Source organism: Citrus sinensis, chromosome 3 (genome assembly GCF_022201045.2).
Source record: "Citrus sinensis cultivar Valencia sweet orange chromosome 3, DVS_A1.0, whole genome shotgun sequence".
In the NCBI taxonomy this organism is placed as follows: domain Eukaryota; kingdom Viridiplantae; phylum Streptophyta; class Magnoliopsida; order Sapindales; family Rutaceae; genus Citrus; species Citrus sinensis.
Window position 1 is genome coordinate 48,088,802 of NC_068558.1, and position 23,113 is coordinate 48,111,914.

Below are 23,113 nucleotides of genomic sequence, written 5' to 3' on the forward strand. Positions count from 1 at the left end.
CTCCATATTTTAATCTCATAAATTCATAATAACTGCGTTTTAATCAAATTTATTATTTAAAAAATATATATGCACTGTACTTCGTGCCTTGTGTAGAACTCGTCGTTAGCCAAACAGCACCCTGCGTCTTTACCACCTCCGCTCAGCTCGTCGGGTTTCTCAGAAAATTGTATTATTTTTGCAGGGAAAATTGATTTTCTCTCTCGTCGCTACTAATTCGGCGATTGCTATTCACAAATATTCATCCAATTATCTCTAAATCGTTTCTTAACGGAAACAGAAACGTGCGGTATTTCGTAAGTCTCCTCCGCCAGCGCCGCAAGTTAGGGTTTCGAGTTAAAGTCTAGGGCTAGGGTTTTAATATTAACAAATTTAATTGTACGGAAATACAAACATTAAGTCGCTGGTTTAGATAAGGTGAGTATATAATTTGCCGTGTTGGATGGGAAGTTAGGGTTTGTCTGAAAGGTATGATTATAAAACGACCTTCGAAACTCGAAATGCCAAATCCACAATTTTGCAAGATTGCAGAGTCGTGCGAGGAAAATGAAGTCGCCGATGAGTATGCTTACGTAGCAAATCCAAAGAAACGAAGAAGAAGAGGAGGCGACGATTGTCATCAAAGCTTAATGCATGTTGAAGTCGATGATTTAAGCAGTGGCTCAAGTTCTTTTATTAGCGAGGAAGCCACATGTTGGGACCCCGAATTTGAACCTGATTTGAACAATTTTAATTATAAAGGAAGAGGCACAAACCGGAGCTCCGACAGGTTTCGACCTCCAGCATTGAAACCTTCGAAAGGAAGGACTCAAATACTTCCTTCCAGATATGATGATTCGGTTCTTGTTGTTGGTGACACGGATTCAAGCTTTGACGAGGAAGATGATGTTGATATTATAGAAGTGAACGGGGATTTTGATAAGTTGGGTTTTACCATGGATAAGTATAGATTTGGAAATTCAAATTATAGAGGATATAATGGTTTTGATCCGAGAGAGTATTTGGTTTCGCGTCGCCCTGTTATGCCGGCAGGTAATGTAAATTCTTTGCCAATGGCGGGTAAGAAACAGTTTATGCCAGGGTTTAGTTCTAGGAATGTAGAGAGAATTACAAAAGAGAAAGAGAAAAAGAAAAAGAGGAAGGATGTTTACAAGCCTGAGGATTTTGCTCTGGGTGATTTAGTTTGGGCTAAATGTGGGAGGTCGTATCCAGCTTGGCCTGCTGTTGTAATTGATCCCATTTTGCAAGCGCCTGAAGCTGTGTTGAGGTGCTGTATTCCTGGCTGCCTCTGTGTCATGTTTTTTGGCTACTCAAAGAATGGAACACAAAGGGTATATAAGTCTCTCATGTTTTCATTTTGTTGGTTTCTTTTGTTTAATATATGGTCATCATGTTTTCACTTAAATTGTTTGTAATGATGTTGATGGGCAGGACTATGGATGGGTGAAGCAAGGGATGCTATTCCCTTTTGCGGAATTCATGGACAAGTGTGTATATTTCCATTTTTGGATGATTGCACAATAATATTTTTAGAGTATAAAGGGTTTTCTTGATTTTCTGTTTGTTTAGATTTCAGGAGCCAACCCAGTTGCACAAGAGCAAGATCAGTGGTTTTCAGATTGCCCTGGAGGAGGCAGTTTTGGCAGAAAATGGTTTTTCGGACTTGAACCTTGGTATTGGGCAAATTGGTCCAGAAGCTTATTCCCGCAGAGGCCAAGAGGCCACGGGTTCAGGTCAGGATCTGGAATACTGCCCTCAGAATCAGGTAAGTTCTTCATAATTTCACTACTTTGTGGTGCATTGAAATTTCACGGATGCGTTGCAAGGCTCTAATCACTATTCAGCAAGATTCACATGCATATGATTAAATTAAATTAGCTTTGGTTTTTCTGTCTTGTTGTTTACCATAAAACTGTTACTTAAATATTCAATTCTTGGATGATTTGCACAGAAGAGACTTGTGTAACATCTGAATTAAGTTAATAAATTAGGTAAACTTTTCAAAGTACTGCTACACAGATGTACATGTTGCATGCAGTTATGAACTGAATCTGCTTTTTTAAATTTGTGGTGATGAATTGAAAGTTTATACACTAGCTTAGGTTTACCATCCATCTACAATGTTATATCCTTCTGCATGACTTGTTTGAGGCTGTTCTTTTCTCACTCTCCTCTTACTTTGATATTCTGGCATTTGAATTATTTTTGTCTTGTTATCAGGTGGTGCTGATGGTACCATTTGATATATTCTTTGTGCTGTTTCTGGCCCTTTCCCATTGCTGTTGCAGTCCTACTTCAAGTTGGAGGATTGCTTGTACTTTTTAAAATTTTTCATGTCTTGTCGTAGGCGCTAAAATCCAATCTTAGTCACTTTTCCCATCGTGGAATTTTCGTGCAATGTTTTCTAGTGGATTAGTGGTTCTCATCCTGTGTGATAGTCACTCTACTAGACTGTGCGGGGACTGTACCCGTTCAATAATATTGTTTGTGGTTGTACACACAAAATTCTGCTTTCCTTAACACTTATTTTCTAACACTTTGGATGTTTGTGTTTGTATTTTCAACTGTTACTTTGGGTTATTGGATAATATATTTCCGTAGGTAGTGATCAGATAGTTTTGTTTTGTGTTTCAAGAATTCATTTGTTTAATCAACTGCTGCAGAATGCATGTTATAAGGTTGCAAGAGTGTGTGACGGTTGTGGCTTATTTCGACCTTGCAAGTTGAAGAGAATGAAAGGCTTAGTATCTGAAACCCAGTTTTTATGTAAACATTGTTCTAAGGTTCGTAAGACTCTATTCTTGAATTTTATTTGACATGAATGTAGCTTCTATTTTTCTATTGATGGAAGAAATAGATTAACTGTTTTTCTTAACATGATCTCCACATTTATTCCTTTTACAGTTACAAAAATCAGAGCAGTACTGTGGCATATGCAAGAATATTTGGCACCATTCAGATAGTGGGAATTGGGTGAGATTATTCACACTTCCGGTGGGGCTAGTATATATATATTTTTTTGGTGGGGGTAAAAAACACTGAGAAAATATTGTTTTACTTCTCTGGAGCAGGTATGTTGTGACGGTTGTAATGTTTGGGTGCATGCTGAGTGTGACGAAATTTCTGGCAAACATTTTAAGGTACACCTACCTAATTTGTAATTTTATTTTGTTTTTATTTATGTTATTCATTATGTTCATGGAGTTTGGGGGTTCACTGACTTGATTATGCTGTGAAGGATCTGGAGCACATTGATTATTATTGCCCGAATTGCAGAGTAAAGTTTAAATTTCAATCATCAAATATAGGAAAATGGCAGCCAGGTGTCAGGTATGTTAACTTAATCCTACAGACATCTGATGTTTTACTTTGGCTATGTATTATGGATGTTCATTTGATGTGAATTTTTAAACATTATACCAAACAATATTTTTTGACAGTGCTGTAGAAAATGACGGGCAAATGGTGCTGCCTGACAAGATAATGGTAGTATGCAATGACGTCGAAGGAGCATATTTTCCAAAACTTCATTTGTAAGCCTCAGAACTTATTAATGTCCTTGATAAGTTTAATAAGACCGTTATTGTTTTTTTCTTTTTGTTAAAAGAATCAAATTGAAAAATTCTGTTAGGGCTGACATTTTCTATCCTCCTCCCCATTCTTTCTTTCGGAAAATGTTTGTTCACACTCTTTATTTGGAAATACTTATTAATAGCCACACATACATTGTCAACAAGTTATTTGATTATTTGACTTGGTTTTTTCAGTAGGGAATTCTGGTTGCACTACTTTGGTTTATGGCAAAGTTGTTTTGAATAGAATATTCTAAAAAATAGCTGAGCTAAACTGATGTTTTGCCCTTTTTCCTTTAGAGTTGTGTGTAGGTGTCGATCATGTGGGCCGAAAAAGCTAACACTTAGTGAATGGGAACGCCACACTGGCTGTAGAGCAAAAAAATGGAAGTATAGCGTGAAAGTTCTGGGCACTATGCTACCACTGGGGAAATGGGTTCGTATTGATTCTTTCATCTTGTTTTTATAATTCTTTTTATCTGTATATTAAATTGTTTAGAACTTTTGGTCATTATTGGAGGCTATTGGCTTAATGTATTGATGATTAAAAGAAATCACAGCTATCTACTATCTTGGTTCTCAGTGATTGTTGCTCATAAATGTAGTTTCCTTCCTTAAAGCCATAGCCTGCTTCATCAGTTTCCCTTCCAACTTTAGTGAATCAGCAAGAAATGTAATTACCTTATCTATAGTGATTGCTCCTATCAGGGAATATTGGATTATTTTTGTGGACAGAATGTAACCCTGCTCCCCTCTTCCCTTTTCTATGTTTTATTTTCTAATTGTAGACATGTGAACAATTGAACATCCCGATAGCCATCTGATCTGTCAATTAACAAAACATTATGGCTATATATGTACATATTAAGTTTTGATTCTTAAATGTATGGTTTTTATTAACATCGAAGACAATGCAGATCACTGAATTTAATGCTGATGCTATGGATCCAGTAAAATTAGATGAGAAAAAGCTACTTGCTTTTATGAAAGGTAATAGGCACATCCTTGAAATATTTACATGTTGATATTATTATTATTATCATTATTGTTGTTGTTGTTGTTGCTTTTGTTTTTTTTTTTTTTTTTTTGGGTGGGGGGGGTGGGGGGAGTTGGGGTGGCGGGAGGGTTGATGTGGTGTTCTTAGGGGTTTCAAAAATTTTAACTAGAAATTTTTGTGATGTTTCAGTATTGGGAAACTTACATAACAGTTTTTTATTGCTACAGAGAAGTACGAGCCTGTTTCTGTAAAATGGACAACTGAAAGATGTGCTATCTGTAGATGGGTTGAAGACTGGGACTACAATAAAATTATTATCTGCAATAGGTAGGTCATTATTGGTTGTCTCTTGATACCAGTTAGATTGGGGTGGTTAAATGATAAACCATTTGCAGGCAAGGGGATTGAAGCTTATATTGTATTCTTTTGGAGATTTTTTTCTTTATTTATTGATTTTTTTCTCAACCTAAATGGCATTGTTATTTGTTCAGGTGCCAGATAGCTGTTCACCAAGAATGCTATGGGGTAACTGATGTTCAAGATTTTACCTCATGGGTTTGTAGAGCATGCGAAATGCCTAATGCTGAGAGGAAATGTTGCCTCTGTCCTGTGAGAGGTATGTCCTCGTAATTGAATGTGGTAATAGTTCTTAACTGTTCTGTTTTTTTTGTATATGGCATGCGTAGATAGTGTATTTACACACATGACACATGTAAGTATTACCTGTAGTTGAAATGGAAAGAAAATGGTCAGTGCCATAATTTATAGTTTCTGCATGGTCTTGTGAAACTTTTTTTTTTTTTTGAAATATGCAAAACAAAACAGTAGTTATGTCGCTTCTTTTAGGACTTCTAAAATATTGGTTGATTCCAATTTAATTTAGATGATGCTGCAATCGTAATAGTTATACTTCCATTTATGATTTCTCTTTGCCTATTAGCAAATATAAATGTGATGATGTAGCATTTTGATTATGTATTCTGAGCATTAGTATTTAATGCAGTTATGATTTTCTCTGAAAATGTTGGCTCCAATCTCAATGCTTGTCTGTCTCATCATATTTAGAACTGATTTTTGATTATGCATACTGAGCAATGTAAGTCAGACTACATGTCTACCTATGTCTGACAAAGGGCTTGTCTTCAATGCCAGCTTGTCTTAACATGTTGAAACTGCTTTTTTAGGGGGTGCACTGAAACCAACAGATGTTCAAACTCTTTGGGTTCATGTTACATGCGCTTGGTTCCGGCCTGAGATTGGTTTCTTGAATCATGAGAAAATGGAACCGGCAACTGGAATTCTTAGAATTCCAACAAATTTGTTTTTAAAGGTATGATGTGGTTATGATGATCATCTAATGAGCTTTCTTTCCTCCTACTTCAATCAAGCATCTTTTTAAGGCAGTGCTTAAAGACTGTCCCTGCCATGCTTGGGTTCTATTTCGCATTCATTTAAAGAAAGTTCTCTTGGCATTGGTTTATTTATTTATTATTATTATTTTCTTTTAGTGTATGGGTGTTGAGTTGACTGCTTGTCTCTGAAATTTTTCTTAAATGTATTGACTGCAGAGTTGCATAATCTGTAAGCAAACTCATGGTTCGTGCACTCAGTGTTGCAAGTGTGCCACGTATTTTCATGCAATGTGTGCCTCAAGAGCAGGATACTGCATGGAAGTAAGTCTTATTGTTCTTTGCTCGTAAACAAATTCATTTTTTGAGAGTTGTAATTTCATGGAATATGTCTACAATGGAAGATAGTGATTAAAAATGATTTTTTTTTCTTATTTTTCACACATGATTTTGCTTACAATGGTCAGTGCATTAAGGAAATGAGGGTTGAACGTTGTAAATTATTTCATTAATTTTTAATATTGAACTTCAGATACACAGCTTGGAGAGGTATGGCAAACAGATAACAAGGAAGTTGATATACTGTGCTGTCCACAGGTTGGAAAAATTTACTGTTCATTGGTTTCTTTATTTTTCATATTTTCTGATTTCAATCTGTTCTTCCATTGAAAGACAAAAGAATTGTCCAACTTTATGCACCATATCTTATGGTTTTTGGTCTTCGTTCCTTCGTATCTTGATTTTTGGTACAGGACCCCAAATCCAGATGCTGTTGTAGCTTTCCACACTCCAACAGGGGTTTTTGCTGGTAGAAGCTTGCTTCAGAACCAGAGAGGCTGTTTCCGTGGTTCAAGGCTGGTTTCAGCTAAGAGAACAGAGGACTCTGAATCACCATCCCCTGATACTAATGACTTCGAACCTCTATCTGCTTCAAGATGTCGTGTTTTCAAACGATCAAAGAATAAGGTGATGAATTTGGGAACCTTATACTTTTTAAAAAAGGAATTGTTGAAATTTTAGCCATGCTTTTTTCGAGGTTGCGTTTCTTTTGGTACAAAATGTCATGTCAGATGTGACTTTTGTTTAGTTTGTAGCTGACTTCTTGTGATCTATCTCTTTTCTTCTTGTTTGCAGAGCATGGAAAGGGAGCCGATATGCCACCGACCAATGGGGCCAAGACATCATTCTTTGGATGCAGTTATTAGCTTGAACACATATAAAGTGATATTCTTGTCTTTGTTTTATTTTTTTCTCATCGTTTCCTTAGATTGTTTTTGTTTGCTGGTAATATTCCATTTTATACTTACATGCTTATTTTGTCTTATGACAGGAAGTTGATAAACCTGAGATTTTCTCTTCATTCAAGGAAAGACTTTACCACTTACAGGTACACCATCATTTTTAATGTGAAATGACTGATGCCTACAGGCCATCATCTCAAATTTTTTTTTGTTTGGGTGGGGGGGGGTGTGGGTGGGTTGCTGTCCTCAGAGAACTGAAAAGCATCGGGTTTGTTTCGGGAAATCTGGCATACATGGATGGGGCCTCTTCGCTCGTAGACATATTCAAGAAGGAGAAATGGTACTAAATTAAGATTTTACAATTATCCATTTTCAAACTTGTGGGTTTAAGTATTCAACTTGTCTGGAATTTTTTTGATACCTCGAATAAGACAATCAGTGTCTGGTTTCCTCATTAGTGATGTGATAGTTATAGAAGGCATTTATATCTCCAGGTTGTTGAGTATCGTGGTGAGCAGGTAACTCAAAGCATTGCTGATCTAAGGGAGAAACAATATCGTAAAGAAGGCAAAGATTGCTATGTGAGTTCCTTATTCAGTAATCCATGGCCGTGACCATGGGATTGTTGTGGCAGAGCTTGTATTATTTGATTGCAATTATAACTTACTGTTCCTTTCTTGTGTGATGAAGAGTTTGAATTTCTCAATGTGGTGAACTATCTATCCTTTCCTAGGTGTTTAATGGTAATAATTGATTTGTTTGAAACTTGGGCTTTTGGGACTTTTGAAAAGTCTGTCAATAGTATAAATATGATGTGAAAATTGTAGATGAGAGAAATTGATAGGCATCTTCCTAAAAGAAAAGGTTCAATGTAGGGCAATGGAGATAATGGAGTTCACAGCATTCACCTGTCTGGCAAGCAGGTGCCAACATGGTATATTTGTTGAGGACTTTTCCTGCTTTGGTTTCTGTGGGCTTTGTGAAAATGGCTACCTCCTTTTCATCCACCTTGCTTCAACCCCCACTTGATTTAGGGCAGAACAACTTTTTATTATTGCTGCTATATGCTTTGTTTTAATATTTATTGGATTATTTAATCTTTAAATTAATGGTTCCTGCAGCTATTCAAGATCAGTGAGGAAGTGGTAATTGATGCCACAAATAAGGGGAATATAGCTCGCTTAATCAACCATTCAGTAAGTTCTTGTTACAAAAGTTAATAACAAAATCTTCAAGATTCTCTTTGGGGTGTTTGTCTCTCTCTCTCTCTCTCTATATATATATATATGAAGCTCTACCCTAACTTGTAATTTCCTCATTCTTTTGCCTGATCAATTAGTCTGAGTTTGGATTTGGTTGGCTTGGGTTAGGTTAGTGAAATTTGTGTTGACCGTACACAGATTCTGTCAATTAATACTTATATCGGTGCATGTGGTTGTGCAAAGGCATTGTATACCCTGCTTTTCTTGGTTCTGCTCTCCTGGTATCTGAAGTTCTCAGACCCTGGTTACTTGCATTGCACCATTTGAGCCTACGACAAAATAACGCCAAAAAAGGAAAAAAATGCATTATTTTAAGGAAAGTGATTATAAGGAGACAACAATTTTGATTTGGTCTGGATCTTTCAGGTTCTAATGATTAGTGTTGCTTTTAGAACCTGAGCTTCACGCCTGTTTCCACCCATTGGTCTTGTTGTAGTCACCAAAAGTTGCTTCTATTTTGTGCTTAAGTCAGTAATTGTTGTTGCAACTGTTTTATGAACCAAAAATTACTTCTGTTTCATTAATTGTAGTTGCAACTGTTATATGAAATTCGACCTTGATTCTTAGTTCATACATTTATTTGGCCCTATGTGGTAGCATTTTTAAAATGATGTTAAAAATTTATTCCTTCTGTTGCAGTGCATGCCTAACTGCTATGCAAGGATCATGAGTGTGGGAGATTGCGAGAGCCGGATAGTTCTTATTGCTAAGACCAATGTGTCAGCTGGTGATGAATTAACGTATGATCTTCCCCACCACTACCCCCCAACAAACAATATAAATTTTGGTTTCTTGGTTGAGGAATAAATTATTGTGCTTTTATTTATTTATTTTACAGGTATGATTACTTATTTGATCCGGATGAGCATGACGAATTGAAAGTCCCTTGCCTATGTAAAGCTCCTAACTGTCGGATGTTTATGAACTAGGTTCTATCTTTCTGCTAAGAGTAACCACCTTATCTTCATTTTTGTGAATCTCACATTGCCAGTCTAGCTTTGTAATTTTCTTTTTCTTCTTGTCTCGAAAATATTTGGTCCATTTTTTTGTAATTCTTTAGATGGCAATAAAAATGTAAATACATCAATCGCCGGCTGGCTGTTTAGTGGTGGTATTTTTGTAAATTGATGTAGACTTTATAGAATGTTCAGATTCCGATTCGTCTTGTGAATGTTACTTTGTTTTCCCGTTGAAGTGCTCTGCGAATTGACCATGTTTCAACTTACCAGCACATTTTCCCTTTTTCCTCGGATGAACTGCAAGTTTAATATTTTTATCTTATGGTGGCGAGATTTGCCCCCATTTTTTGTCATTTTGTTTAAATAAGGTGAATGAGTAATTGTTAATTAAATTATTATCTGTATTACAATTTAGAAGTTAAATTTTTTATACTGTATAAATCCATAAGTTTTATGTTTAACTCTTCTAAACTTTTAAATGGGGGGGGGGGGGGAATTGGGAGAACTTAATATTGCATTCCATTGATGGAGATGGAAGATATGCAATGATAAGAATCTGAAAAAGAAAAAAAATATTTAATATTGCTTTGACGGAGGAACAAGAAAAGATAAGAGAATTTGAAAAGGAAAAAATTCCTACCTAAAAAAAAAAAATTATAAATATTAAATTGACAGGTACTTTTAGTATTGATTAGATCTAGTTGCAAAATATGTTCATTTTCAATTATCGGGGTGGGTTAATAATCAACAAGGGTGGTTTTATAGGAAAAAAAGGGGGCCATCCTAATCTTATGCTTCTATACTCCATTTTGTTGAGATTTTCACATGGCCTGGCAGAGCGCCAATCTCCTGGTAATGGTGGAACCGAAACCACATACGTCAATTTTCACCACGAGATTCGTAGCCTTGCGGCAGTAATGGCTAAAATTCAACAAACCGTGATGAAGCAATTCTTATTCTTAATGGTGTTAGTTATCTTAGCAAACCCCAAAAAATGGGTGAAAAAAAGGAATCAAAGGAAAATTGATAATATAGGTGGGCGGTAAATTGTCTTAATCAGGACTTTAGGTGGACGTGTAGTAATATTATTGGGATATCCTTGAGGCATGCCAGGCCCGGCCCATCACGAGAACCGGAATTCCGATCCATGATGAACTACTTGAATTTTACTTTCTTTTTAAATCTTGCATTTGGCGCGCCTATATAAAGCGGAAGACTGAGAGTTGAAGTCATTTTGAAATTTCTCAGAGAGAGAAACAGAGAAATGAGGAAGAGATTGAAAAGAAACAAGGGACTTTGCGTTTGCAGCTCTCCTTGCTGCCCTTACCATGCTTCTTTATCCCTCTTCAGCTGGTACTTTCTCTCTATAGACTCTCCTTCAACAATGAACTTTGAATTCGAGCCATATCTCCACTTCATTCCAAATTCTTACTCTCATATTCGTATACTTTACGCTTGCATATTTAATCAATTTTAGTGAAATTTAAATCAATTCATGTTTTTCGAATTTTGATTTAAAATTCTGAGCTCTTGTTTTGTTTCATTCAATTTAACTGAATACGAGCTTTTAAGGTACTCTGGAATCTGAATTTCGAAGACAATAACCGTTTCATCATATTTGATCTCCGAATCTGGGATGATATGATCTTCAATTATCAGATTATTTGAAATTTTCTCAAGCTTGAGATCTGTTTGTTTTCAAAATCTATTTGACGAAGTTGTTTGTAGAAGAAGGTTGTTCGGTTGTTTACCAGTTGGTATGAGATGTTTTTAGGAAAAAATTTGATGTTCTACTTTGAGAAAGCAATTTATCGTTTCCAAACATTATTCCCAACCTCTATAAACAGATCGGTTGAGAATCGTTTATTCTTATTCTTCTGTTTCAAAACAGTTTTCCATTTTGATTCTTGACAACTGTTTGGTAGCTGCGAAAATAATGTGTTTAGAAATTTAACAAGATATTGAATCTCATGTTCTCTGTTGTTCCAGTTTACTGACTAAGCAAAAAATAACCTCGTCTGAGAATTAGAAGATTCTGTTATCTCATATTTGAATGAACTCTTTTAAGTTTTGAGGCCACAATTTCTTCAATTTTCCTCTGTTTTCTCTTTAGCCAAACAGAATAATCATGAGAATTTAGTTTTGAAATTAACTCGTGAATTTTATGTTTTCGAAATTGGAGTGCTAAAACTGGCCATTCTCTTGAGCTTTTTGCTAGCCTGCCAAATTAATCTTCAAAGCACAGATCTGCGTTAAATTTGAAATGAGTCAAATTGTTAAATCAGTTTTGCAGTTGATGTTATTTACTCGGTTTAGCTATTATTATTTTTTAAAAAAAAGATAGTATTAAATAATTTTTTTTTGGGCTAAAAAAAGGTATGACGTGGACATATGGACATACATAGCGAGGTTTTTGGACGGAAAATCTCTGCTGAAGCTGGCGTTGACGAGCAAATGGTTCCACGACGTTATTATGCATGACTGCGTTTGGAAGTTCGCGTGCCTGCGTGATCTTCAGGTCCCCGATCCACGCCACGTGTCCTTTAACTGGACCAAGATCTACGCTACGGCTTTTGGTATAGACGAAATCCCTTTGGTTTTGCCTTTTTAATATGCCTTTTTTAATACTGTCACTATCATCATCACAGTCTTATCGCTATAATTCATTATTGCAGATGGGAGTCATTCTTACTTGTTTCGTCAGCCGGACAAACATCTTGGTAGTTCTTTCTTTCAGCATTTTCTGTTTAAAGAATTATAGTTGTATAATTAAAACTAGAAAGGATTCAATAAATAAAGCTCAAAGTTTGTAACCATTTTCAGTTTTTCACCCTTGGATTACCCTTATCAGATATATGGAAGAAACTTGATAGCATCCTGGTTGGTACAATGAAGTGAACAGGAACTTATGATTTTATATTGGGCTTTAACTGTTAACTGCGTTAGATAGATTATATCATGATTAAGATGATCTCATTTGGGTTTCTAAGTGGCAATTAAGAGTAATGGCAAACTAATTGCCCATCAGTTCAAATTTCCTCTCAACCTGCCATGCCTACTTATATTGTTAGTCCACGAACGCATTTCATGCCTATAGGTTTAGTAAGTATATGAGTAGCTTGCCTTTTTATGCAAAATATTTGTTGTACCAACAATAATAAATGTGGAAGCTCATGCTTCAGTGCATCTGCCGGCTAATGAAATTTCTTCACTGTGTTTCGTCTTTTTACCGAACGAATCAGATTGGATGCGAATTGGTGCATTTCTATTCGATTCACAAGAAGCACTCCTGACGGACAAGCTGGACTTGCCCGTTAGAATCATAAAAGAAAAAACTATTGAGAAGATGCTGAAGGCCTGTGGATCCTGCTTGTTGAAAAACATTAAAACTGGGATATGGATAGCTGGTACTGTAAAATCGATTGAAGTATCCTGCTGTTACTTTTAAATTGCGTTCATATTTGGAATGTCATAGTCATTAGCCCAACTAATCGTGCACGTCAATGTGGTTGATTCTTTCAGATTTGCAGCTAGTTCGATGCCCTGCTTGTAACCTTGATACATGTGAAGGTGAGATTAAATGCCTAATTGCTCATAAAAGCAGGGCATGGATTTTTTTTTTGGTTGTTAGATTAATTTGTTAGATAAGATGTGTGGTTAGGGTTGTGATCACTAGATATGTAACACTGCTTTGGTAATAAGCCTAGTGCTGGACCGTAGGTCCAGATCACAGAATGTGAGATTACTTTTAAAATATAGTGCAATATACTTCATGTGGTAGAACCCTGTCACTGAGGATTAGAAATCCATGAGGACCATGACCTTCAAGATTCTTCAACTAACAATTTGTGATGTGCTCTCTTTCTTGGATATTTGTAGCAGGCGATTATTGAAAGAGATACCGAGAAATTTTTTTTTTCATTTAATTTGTTTCATTATTTAGTAAAAAGGCATACCACGAGTTGTGAAGCAAGAAAACTCGCATTTTTCCGTGTAGGAACAATGCAGATGCTAGAAGCCAGGCATATAGAGCTGTTCTTGAGTGAGGGTTTCCTGAATAGAAGCTGGGAGTATGAGCTTATTGGATCTCATAAAATTGAAAAGGATGTACGGGCAGCTTCCGCAGGAATTTTTGATGTGGATCACTTCAAGGACTGTCAATCAGCAGGTAAATCTTCATTTTGTACACTATACTCGTCTAACTCACCGTGTTCAGTCCATATCACCAAGAAAGATTCACAATATGCTCATTAGTCATAACAAGACAAACCCGCAAAAATAAAGTCTGCTTCAGCCACTGGATAGGAACGTTGTCTCTAAAGTTTTCATGTGAAAGGTGTAATAATATTTTCCACAGCATCAAGGAGCATGAGTTAGGTGAAACTGAAAACTATTTGGTAGAATGCCTGATCAAAGATGATCTAAGAATGCAAATGAGGTACTTTGGGTTTAGAATAGCTTTTCACTGACATATTCTCAAATAGCCGATATGGCTACCCTAAGATTTCAAGCTTTCCTTTATCAACAATGTCAATCCAATTGAATGAAAGATTAATGCTGTTAAAGAACTTTCGTTTGATAAGAACCTAACATTTAGCTTTAACTTGCTCTTGAATCGCTGAAACACTTGGGACTTTGTTGACATAAAATTGAGGAAACCATGAGGTGCATGGCCATATGAATTATGAAAATGTGTTTTACATTGTGTACAGTAACAGAACTTTATCAGAAAGATCATAACCGAATTTTCCAACGGATGACAACTAGAATCTATTGGGCTGGTTACTCCGGGATATGGATCGGGATAGAGCTTATGACCGAGAAAGGATTATTTCTGATATTGAAGGTGGAATGAATATAATTCAGTTTTGAAATATTTGGCAGGGGTGTTCGATCTCAAGAGATGGGCCGGCAAACCAAACGAGATGCTACCAAAAGCCATAATTGCTTTTCATGCAGTTGCTATCAACACCAATTTACAAAAGAACGAAGGTACATGTTTACAATGTGTGAAGATCCATAAAAATTTGTTTGAATGTTCTCAGCTCTTCACTTCCGCCTCCCCATTGTTACTAGTGGTCTATTTTTCAGATAGGCCTGCTGACTTCTTCTTCTTCTTTTTTGGGCCTATTGCCAGTACATTCTTTGATTGCCGTTCATATAACATGATTGAACTATACAAACTACATTTTTTCAATTATTTTCTTTTTGACTTTCTGGGAGTAGGAATTCTTGTCAAGTACCACACCATGAAAGCTGGGCCCGAAGGCGATATTGTATCGATCCGAATCTCACAGCAGCTTTTGTAATTCTGCTTAATTCTCACATATATATTAGCAAATATCAGATAATTCTAACTTCGGGACAATTGGTATGCCTAACTCAAAGTTCAGAGGGGATCATTCTTCAGCAATCATTCCGATCTTACCCCTCATTGTAGAAATTATTACAAGATACTGGACAAGTCTTATCTACGATTCAAGATTTATAGCCACTAGTTAATGTCTGTAATCGTGAAGTTCAGTTTTGCTGTAGAGTTTTTCAGGTAGTTATGCTTCTTAAAATGAAGGAGCCATAAGTTCATTTCTTAATTTCTTTTCGTTTGCCTTCAAAATTAGCATAGGCTGATGAATATAGAAGTGGTTTCAGTTTTCACTTTTTAAAACATTAAAGGATTTCTATTGTCAAACTATACGTCGGCATGCCGTACTACAAATTGTATGCATAGACTTTTCCCCTTGTACTTGCCTTGAACTTATTGCCTATGGGCAAATTTACAAAGAAGTTGCTGTCATAGAAAGCTAGAGCAAATAAAATAGTCTTTGACTTCAGGTTTGTTTTTTAGTTTAATCAACGAAGTCCCGAAACCAAACATCTTTAATTATCCACTAGTCCTGCTCGTCTCTGGAATTAGTCCTTCATCATTCATCATCAATATGTGTATCATACAAGTTTTCTTCTTTCTCTTCTTCCTTTTTTCCTTTATACATTCAGAATCTTGCCAAGTTCATTTTTGTGCCGATAATATCCCCGTACGATTCCCCTTCCAACTTCACGGCAAGCAGCCCGAAAACTGTAGCTATCCTGGTTTCAATCTTACTTGCACTAGCCAAGGCATAACAGTGCTCAAGCTTCCTAATTCTGGAGAATTTTTTGTCCGCAACATCAATTACATCACTCAACAAATATACCTCTACGACCCCGAAGACTGCCTTCCCAAACGGCTCCAAAGCTTCAATCTCTCCGGCTCTCCTTTCGTTGCTACTTTTGTTTCTCACAACTACACTTTCCTCAGCTGCCCAGCTCAGGTCATAAAGTCCCGCTTCACCACCATCGATTGCCTCAGCAATTCAACAACTTCAGTTTTAGCAACTTCTTCCGTGAGTTTTGTGAATTCAATGATATCTTCATGCCAGATAATTTCAACATTGACAGTTCCAATTTCGAGGCCGGTTCACTATGACGAAGGATTCATAATTGACCTTAATAGTGACCTTCCGTTAACATGGAGTTTGCCTGATTGCATTGATTGCGAAGCAAGAGGTCAAATTTGCGGGTTTAAGAGCAGAAATAGTCAAGAAATTGGTTGTTTCAACAATTCTAAACCAGGTAATTATCTTTCTTAATCTTGATTAATCGAATGCTAATTGCCATCAGAAGAAGGGCCACAGAAACTTAAATACAGGGGATACACACACACACACATGCAAATTTCTTTTCCTATTAAAGCAATTGACTTAACTAAAGACACTGTTTTGATTGCATGTCAAGCGTTTAAGCTATTGGCATTAGATTAAAGAAAAAGTGACTATCGAAATACAATGTCAGATCCTGGGGATGTGGGAAATGAAAACGTAATTACTTAAATATAATATGATCAGTGCTATATTACGTTGAACCTAACATACACATACTCACAGCAACAATGCTAATGGTGAGGTCCATCACTGTTGCTATGAGTGTATGTATATTACATTCAACGTAACATAGGATAATCCATATAATATTGTTCCTTCTGATTTACAAGACAATGTCTACTCTTCATAAAGCCAAAAGTCAAAACCCAAAATTTCTATGTTGGTAATTTGTGGTCAAGCATTATTTTAAGGTGCTCTGAGTTGGTGGTGATGGTCGCTTTCTTTATTGGTTTTACTTGGTACATTTTTTTTGGGCCCTTCATTTTTCTTAGGTGCTGAATGTTACTACGTAAATCATAGACTTCATAGCATCTGAAAGGGACCAAATTAGTCGCAGACTTCTGGATGACCATGTTTTTGTTGCATTGTTTCGCCGCCTATGGGAAAAATACAAGGGTGCTTTTACGTTGCATCGAGATACACGTTGGGTGCTTTTACGTTGCATCGAGATACACGTTGAACTCGTTATAAATTTTCTGTTATTGAGTCACACTTATTCCGACATTTCCATTCACATTTGAGAAGTATAATAAAATAGTTGTCAGTTGAACCTCGTTAAATTAGTATTTAGTAAATTTATAATTTTGATTAAATAATAGTTTTTGTAAATTTTAACTTGAGACCACGTGGTAAATTAATAATTTAATAAATTTTTAAAATATTTTATTTTTTATTAAGACACAATTAATGTATAAATTAACTAATTAATTAATTTAAAACTAAATAATATAAAAATATATGTCAATGATTTTCTTTGTTGTTCGTGTCGTCATTAATTTTTTTACACTTTTCATATGAGAAGTCGTTTTAACTTAACATATGAAATAAGACAAAGATCAACCAAATATAATGCCTCTATTTTTTTTTTCTTTTTAAATGAGTTCCATGTAATTGTTTTATCAAATGATTGATTTATTCAATTAAGATCAAATTATAATTATATTATAAAGTTTGATAAAATCACTATATTATTTAATTATACTACATTTATACTTCATAAAAAAATTTATTATGAACGTGAAATAATCTTTATAAATTAATCACTAATTTATCGATATATTAATATTCACTATATTAATAAAATTTTCATAATCCCAAAGTTATTAATTTATCAAAATTCTTCTACGTACACTAAACGGCCTGATTATAGGTAATAAACAGAAGGGTGGCTGATCCTTAGTGATGTTAATTTTCAGGGGGATCAAATGGTGGTCTTCAAGTGTTCAGAATACTTGCGCTGTCGATTGCGATACCAGCTCTAATATGCGCTTCTGCAATCGGAATTTGTGCATGCTGCACGGATAGGAGTCGCCTTGGCAGCATGCAGCTTAACTCGACCCCAACAGCAGTAGTACCTCAGCCACCCATAATGACGGTGGGTCTGGATGAATCCACCATTGAATCATTTCAAAAGCTAGTCCTCGGAGAAAGCAAGCGACTGCCTGGACCGAACAGCAGCGCTTGCCCTATATGTTTATCCGAATTCCTCAGCCAAGAGACAATCAGATGCATACCAGAATGCAAACACTGCTTCCATGCTGAATGCATTGATGAGTGGCTCCGATTGAATGACAAATGTCCTGTTTGCAGAAATTCTGCAACGCCTGTCCATGCCAGTTCTGTGAACCCCTAACATTGTAGAATAGAACCGACCTTTTCTTCTCTGTAATTGCATCCGGCACTGTTATATAATTTGTGTTTATTTTTTGGAGTAGGAGTGTGGAGTGTGGATTCATTCTACTTCAGTATTTACTTACCTTAAAAAAGGAGGGAGTGGGAGTGGGAATTCGTGGATCCCATTCAATTTTGGAGTGGGGAGTGGGATTCCCACTCCCATGAGAGGAGGTGGGAGTGGGAATCCACTCCCCCCACTTCCCATTTTATTTTTATAAAAATAAATAAATAAATAATATCATATTTATTAAAAATAATAATTATATCATATTTATTTTATTAAATTTAATAAAATAAAAATAAATAAATATTATATTTAAATTAATAATATTAAGCATTAATTTTAATAAATATTAATTATTTATTTATTTAATAATAATAAATATTTTATTCTAAAATAATATTAATTTTGTACTATATTATCAATAATAATATTTCATTTGTGTTGCTATTATTAATAATTTTTATTCACATAATTTAAATTAAAATTAATAAAAAATTATGATTTACATAATTAAAAATATTAGTAATTATTATTAATTTAGAAATATAATAAAATATTTATTTTATTTTCTAAATATTTTATATTAATTTTTTAATTACAAATTATAATTCTGTACATAAGGATAAAATTATAATTTAAAATAATTTACTCCCAATCCAAGACAAAGTAAACAAATAATTAAGATTCTGATTGACAATTCATACTTTCATTTAGTCTAAGTAAACACCCTACTCACACTCCCACTCCACACTCTTAATCCAAAAATTCTCACTCCAATCTAAAAAATAAACGCGGCATTTTATTATTGAGCGTTTTCGGGTAGAAATTGCAGTTTGGCGTGTTTATTATTGAGCGTTTCGGGTAGAAATAGCAGTTTGGCGTCTTTTCTTTTCCTTTTTTTTTTGCCCTTTATTGATCACGTGAAGTTTTCTTATTTTTAGTCCAAGCAAAATTAACTAACCAACCATCAAGTTGCTGCAAAAAATTAACTAACCAGTCATAATCAAAGAAGAGGAACAAACAAACTATTTTCTTATTACTTCCTCACTTGATAGGTTTCCAACATCAACCATCAGAGTATCATTACTGCAGTTAACCAAAACATATCAAGCATCAGAGTATCATTACTTCAGTTAAACAAAACATCTGGTAACATTAGATGCCAACACATGATACATACACTTAAATCTAGTCATGTTCTTTTGAAGCAAACAAAGTGCTTGAGAAAGGCTACAGCGGCACCAGCTCAGATAAAAGGCCGACTGGATAAAACTCTCATTTCTTTGCAAGCAACTTCTTTGGAAGCTTCTCCACAGGTGTAGATTTAAGTAGGAAAAGCCTGGCAGCACGTTCTTGCAAGGTACCCCCACATTTCAGCCCACGCGCTTGAAGTTCTGACTTCAATCTTTCGAGGCCAAGAACCTATATCAGGCGAAGAAAGACAATAAAGGAGTTAGTGGCTGTTGAAGCCAACGGGTGTTCTCATTGACTAAAATATTAAGCAATAAGGCAAGCCAATACTGTTCTCATTAACAGAAATCAGCAATAAGGCATAATCTCGTCTTATTTTTGTTAAACGAATACTTCAATGCAATAAAAGTAACTAGGTTGCATCAGAACGCTAACAGACTAATCAATTATGTCAATCACAAAAATGATGAAAAAGAACAGAAAAAGAAATTTAACTACACAAGCATACCTCCATCTCAGCTGCTGAATTGAATTCATCAAAATTTAACGGCCTTTCCAGCTCTGCCAATGTTGTATTTGCTACAATTGCCCCATCATTAATTGCAGATTTAGAGTCAGAGGAACCACTGGGTTCAGCATCAACAGATCTCTTTTCACTACTTTCCTCATTTTCTGAATTCAAGACATTTGGGATTGGGGGTTGACCAATTATTTCCTCCACACTTTCAGATGCAAATTCACCACAGCAATCATGCTTTTCAGCCTGAGCAGCTTTAGTTTCGGAAACCAATGCAGTGTCTAAGCATGATGTACTTGTAGTCTGCATTACCATTCCTACATGAATTTCAGGTTCAACCATATCATTCTCCTCACGAGATACATCTTCTGCACCAGATTCTGAGCTTTGTTGCACAAGAATATCTTTCTCTTCCTCAGAACCACTCTCACACGAACCTCCACCAGAAAGCACTCTATCTTGTTTCCCACCAGTAACCGAACCCGAACTCCCCTCAGTTTCCTTATTTGTATCTGAATGATGCCCATTATTTAGAACAATGGATTTCTCATTTTCCTCATCGTCGTCATCCTCACTGCTATCCTCATCATCAATTTCACCCAATTTCCTTTTCCCCATCCTATGAAAATGAACAGAATTAAGCATCAACAAACAATAAGAACAACTTCTCAAGATCTAAATAACACCAACAGCACTATATTTGTTATTTAATTGTACAACTAAAATGATGTATTTCCCAATCCTTTCACTTCAGTTTCACATAAACCAGAAGGAAGCATAACAACCTTGAAATACAGTCCTGTAACTTTCCCTAAATTTCTCATCAAAGCAAAGAAATCAGCATAACAAAGTACTTCTCTATTTCAGATTTCCTGGTATTTAGATTTAAGGATTAAAAAAAAATCCCATAGAAATCAACAGTAGAGCAACTCAAATTCCAAGAAACTTAGGGTTTCACAAATTCAATCATCAATGAAAACAAATCATTTAAACCGTAAAAAAACTAATAATAAGAAAGTAAAGTCTTACCAAATCTTCATCCTCTTGGCCTCCATTTCGTTCGACTTCACCGCCTTTCGTTTTCCATCGGCACATGCCCGTCTGACCGCTTCTTCCACCTTAGCCATGCACACAGCCGACTCATCTCTATATTTCTTCACGTACTTCTCCGCTTCTCCATCACCAACTCCTTTCTTCCCCTTTTTCGCCGCCTTCTTGAGAAACTCCTCCGCGATTTTCTCCAGCCTCCTCTCCTCTTCCTCCGCTTTCCACTCCTCCAACTTCTTCTCCGCGTTCACGTGCCTCAGCCTCCGCCCACTCATATCGCGACACGCGTCGAAGTTGTTCGTCTTCTTTTGACCTGCTTTCGTGGCCGCGCCACGGAGTAACGATCCGAACCCGCCTTTGCCTCCCAAGAGGCGGAGCACGAGGTTGAAGGTGATGTGATCATCCGATATTACGGTTCTGTCCTTCAACTGGAGGCCGGAGTAGATGAGGCGCTGAAGGTGGGTGGGAATTTTGGTGGCTTCGTAGATCCGATTCTTAATCTCGTGACCGTACACATGGCAGGTTGTAAAATTTAGGGTTGTTGTTTTGCCGTTTAGGAGCTTCACGAATAGCTGCAGTGCCTTCGGGCTGGTGGCTTGATCTTCCATTGATTTGCTTGTGCGAGGGTATTCGTTTCTGAACAAAATTAGATCGATTATTGATTTCAACTTGAATGATTATCGATTGTTGATGTATATTTTGGGTGGTTGGCGTTTTATCTCTAATTTTATACACGACCTCCTAATCCTATCCCATTCCCTATCCATCCGGTATATAGAAACTACTTAGGAATACTCATTTTACGCAGAATGGGATATTTTTATATATTGTTCAAATATCCCTAGTTATATATGTTTTATCAACGAATGACAGAAGGTATTAAAATTGTATGAATAGGCCCTTACCTACTACCCTGCACCTTAGCCGTAAGGATAATTTTTAAAAATCTCCCCTGAGGTTTGAGGCTGTTACAAGTAGATGGTGAAAATCATTTTATTTGTAAAAGACCCCTTACCGTTAGTTAAAATTTTTATTGACTAACTGTTGACTTTAAAAAGACAATATTACCCCCAATATTTACAATTCTAAATATTTACAATTTCATAAGTAATTAAAATAATTATTTTCACCATGATCAAATTATTGATATTTTCTTAAAATCTTAAAAAAATAAAATTACAAATCTTAAAATAATTTTTTTAAGTTTGTAATAAAATTACAAATCTTAATTATTTGATATAAAAATATAATTTTTTAAAGTTTGTAATAAAATTACAAATCTTAATTATTTGATATAAAAATATAATTTTTTTAAGTTTGTAATTTTAATTTTTTTAGGATTTTAAGGAAATTTTAATTGACGTAAACTTTTTTTTTAAGTTTGTAATAAAATTACAAATCTTAATTATTTGATATAAAAATATAATTTTTTAAAGTTTGTAATAAAACTGAAAACACATCTTGCTATAATAAAACAGGCGTTTGGTTTTGATTTTTTAGTTTATTTTATAATATAAATATATTTAATTTTTGGTAAATTTAAAAACAAATTTGATAGTTAATATTGAAAATTGTATTTAAAAATGAAAAAGTGGAAAAATAGAAGAAAGTAAAAGGAATTTTTTTAAATAACTTTAATGGAGCCCACTTATAATTATTTTATTATTATTTTGATGTTAAAATTTAGTATTTTCTAATATGACCTGATTAAGTCTCAAATGCACGTGTAATATTTCGATTGAGTTACTGTAGATCTCATCAAAGAGCTCTCTCAATAATAGTATGACACACACAACACTATAAAATATACAATTGTGCATATCCAATCATAATTTTTTTAATATTTTTGTCATTATTATAAAACAAATACAATTATTTTCATAAAAAATTATTTCTAACCCTCACAAAACATTTTTAAATATTTTATTTTCTATTTTTACAAAATGAAAAATGAGGGTTAAGAAAACAATACCAAACAAACGCTGCATTCTTAATTTCTTACCCAGCATTGAATTAAATGAGTTTTGACGAATGACTCTCAAAATGTCAACTGTGCACGCAACTGTAGGTGTTCTTTTTTTTTTTTGGAATGTTTGATAGGAAGTTAGGAACCGTAAACACTGTAGGGTGTTTGGTCTTTGAGAGGATCAATCTGAACAAATTCAAAAACAATGTTCCTATTTCAGAAAATGATAAAAAGAGGCACATGTGTAATTCTAAACCGGAATTCCTAGAAGTATACGGTATAATCCGGTGGGCCCAGTGATCATTAGGAGGCGGGACAAAGAAGATTTTTCTTTTTGCTGACGCGACACCACACTGTCGATTACGTGCTTCAAACGATGCGTTTAAGTGTGGCCAAATACGAAAGAAAATCGGATGT

The 23,113-nt window shown here is 35.2% G+C and overlaps 4 protein-coding genes across 9 annotated transcripts; 3 read left to right on the forward strand and 1 right to left on the reverse strand.

The window, feature by feature from the left end:
* Window positions 1–57: 57 nt before the first annotated feature.
* Window positions 58–9,615, forward strand: LOC127901092 (histone-lysine N-methyltransferase ATX3-like). 5 transcript variants are annotated; one of them, XM_052437190.1, is made up of 23 exons: window positions 59–1,331; window positions 1,432–1,487; window positions 1,570–1,765; window positions 2,664–2,783; window positions 2,905–2,973; window positions 3,072–3,140; window positions 3,239–3,330; window positions 3,441–3,533; window positions 3,873–4,008; window positions 4,490–4,562; window positions 4,797–4,896; window positions 5,061–5,185; window positions 5,754–5,899; window positions 6,138–6,242; window positions 6,451–6,515; window positions 6,671–6,884; window positions 7,053–7,139; window positions 7,249–7,305; window positions 7,410–7,499; window positions 7,654–7,740; window positions 8,035–8,093; window positions 8,281–8,355; window positions 9,061–9,161. In XM_052437190.1, exons 1-22 carry the CDS (start codon window positions 471–473, stop codon window positions 8,306–8,308), a joined length of 2,928 nt encoding a protein of 975 aa, XP_052293150.1. In that variant the 5' UTR covers window positions 59–470; the 3' UTR covers window positions 8,309–8,355; window positions 9,061–9,161. The 5 variants fall into 5 exon arrangements, with proteins under 5 accessions (XP_052293151.1, XP_052293150.1, XP_052293148.1 ...); XM_052437187.1 differs by lacking the exon at window positions 8,035–8,093 and adding an exon at window positions 9,260–9,615 and having other exon boundaries at window positions 63–1,331; XM_052437191.1 differs by lacking the exon at window positions 7,410–7,499 and having other exon boundaries at window positions 58–1,331.
* Window positions 9,616–12,851: 3,236 nt separating this feature from the next.
* Window positions 12,852–14,998, forward strand: LOC127901094 (probable F-box protein At3g61730). 2 transcript variants are annotated; one of them, XM_052437194.1, is made up of 4 exons: window positions 12,852–12,950; window positions 13,378–13,548; window positions 14,265–14,372; window positions 14,607–14,998. In XM_052437194.1, the coding sequence occupies exons 1-4, from the start codon at window positions 12,884–12,886 to the stop codon at window positions 14,687–14,689; spliced, it is 429 nt and encodes a 142-aa protein (XP_052293154.1). In that variant the 5' UTR covers window positions 12,852–12,883; the 3' UTR covers window positions 14,690–14,998. The 2 variants fall into 2 exon arrangements, with proteins under 2 accessions (XP_052293154.1, XP_052293153.1); XM_052437193.1 differs by having other exon boundaries at window positions 14,265–14,998.
* A 177-nt stretch (window positions 14,999–15,175) lies between these two features.
* Window positions 15,176–18,019, forward strand: LOC102619949 (putative RING-H2 finger protein ATL21A). Its single transcript, XM_006491205.4, has 2 exons — window positions 15,176–15,989; window positions 17,494–18,019. The coding sequence occupies exons 1-2, from the start codon at window positions 15,317–15,319 to the stop codon at window positions 17,928–17,930; spliced, it is 1,110 nt and encodes a 369-aa protein (XP_006491268.1). The 5' UTR covers window positions 15,176–15,316; the 3' UTR covers window positions 17,931–18,019.
* Window positions 18,020–18,987: 968 nt separating this feature from the next.
* LOC127901093 (uncharacterized) lies at window positions 18,988–21,505 on the reverse strand. Its single transcript, XM_052437192.1, has 3 exons — window positions 20,713–21,505; window positions 19,675–20,302; window positions 18,988–19,397 (listed from the first exon to the last, which is right to left on the reverse strand). The coding sequence occupies exons 1-3, from the start codon at window positions 21,336–21,338 to the stop codon at window positions 19,251–19,253; spliced, it is 1,401 nt and encodes a 466-aa protein (XP_052293152.1). The 5' UTR covers window positions 21,339–21,505; the 3' UTR covers window positions 18,988–19,250.
* Window positions 21,506–23,113: the final 1,608 nt, after the last annotated feature.

What these genes read in the sequence shown, in the direction of transcription:
- LOC127901092 (XM_052437187.1), top strand. Translation starts at nt 471, where the DNA reads ATGATTATAAAACGACCTTCGAAACTCGAAATGCCAAATCCACAATTT. An exon ending in GAGCAGGATACTGCATGGAA is followed by an intron (nt 6,243 to 6,450) that starts GTAAGTCTTATT and finishes ATTGAACTTCAG; the next exon opens with ATACACAGCTTGGAGAGGTA. An exon ending in AAAGACTTTACCACTTACAG is followed by an intron (nt 7,306 to 7,409) that starts GTACACCATCAT and finishes TGCTGTCCTCAG; the next exon opens with AGAACTGAAAAGCATCGGGT.
- LOC127901094 (XM_052437193.1), top strand. Translation starts at nt 12,884, where the DNA reads ATGTGGTTGATTCTTTCAGATTTGCAGCTAGTTCGATGCCCTGCTTGT. An exon ending in TAACCTTGATACATGTGAAG is followed by an intron (nt 12,951 to 13,377) that starts GTGAGATTAAAT and finishes TTTTCCGTGTAG; the next exon opens with GAACAATGCAGATGCTAGAA. An exon ending in CAAGGACTGTCAATCAGCAG is followed by an intron (nt 13,549 to 14,264) that starts GTAAATCTTCAT and finishes AATATTTGGCAG; the next exon opens with GGGTGTTCGATCTCAAGAGA.
- LOC102619949 (XM_006491205.4), top strand. Translation starts at nt 15,317, where the DNA reads ATGTGTATCATACAAGTTTTCTTCTTTCTCTTCTTCCTTTTTTCCTTT. An exon ending in TTTCAACAATTCTAAACCAG is followed by an intron (nt 15,990 to 17,493) that starts GTAATTATCTTT and finishes GTTAATTTTCAG; the next exon opens with GGGGATCAAATGGTGGTCTT.
- LOC127901093 (XM_052437192.1), bottom strand. Translation starts at nt 21,338, where the DNA reads ATGGAAGATCAAGCCACCAGCCCGAAGGCACTGCAGCTATTCGTGAAG. An exon ending in GCCAAGAGGATGAAGATTTG is followed by an intron (nt 20,303 to 20,712) that starts GTAAGACTTTAC and finishes TCATTTTCATAG; the next exon opens with GATGGGGAAAAGGAAATTGG. An exon ending in ATTCAGCAGCTGAGATGGAG is followed by an intron (nt 19,398 to 19,674) that starts GTATGCTTGTGT and finishes CGCCTGATATAG; the next exon opens with GTTCTTGGCCTCGAAAGATT.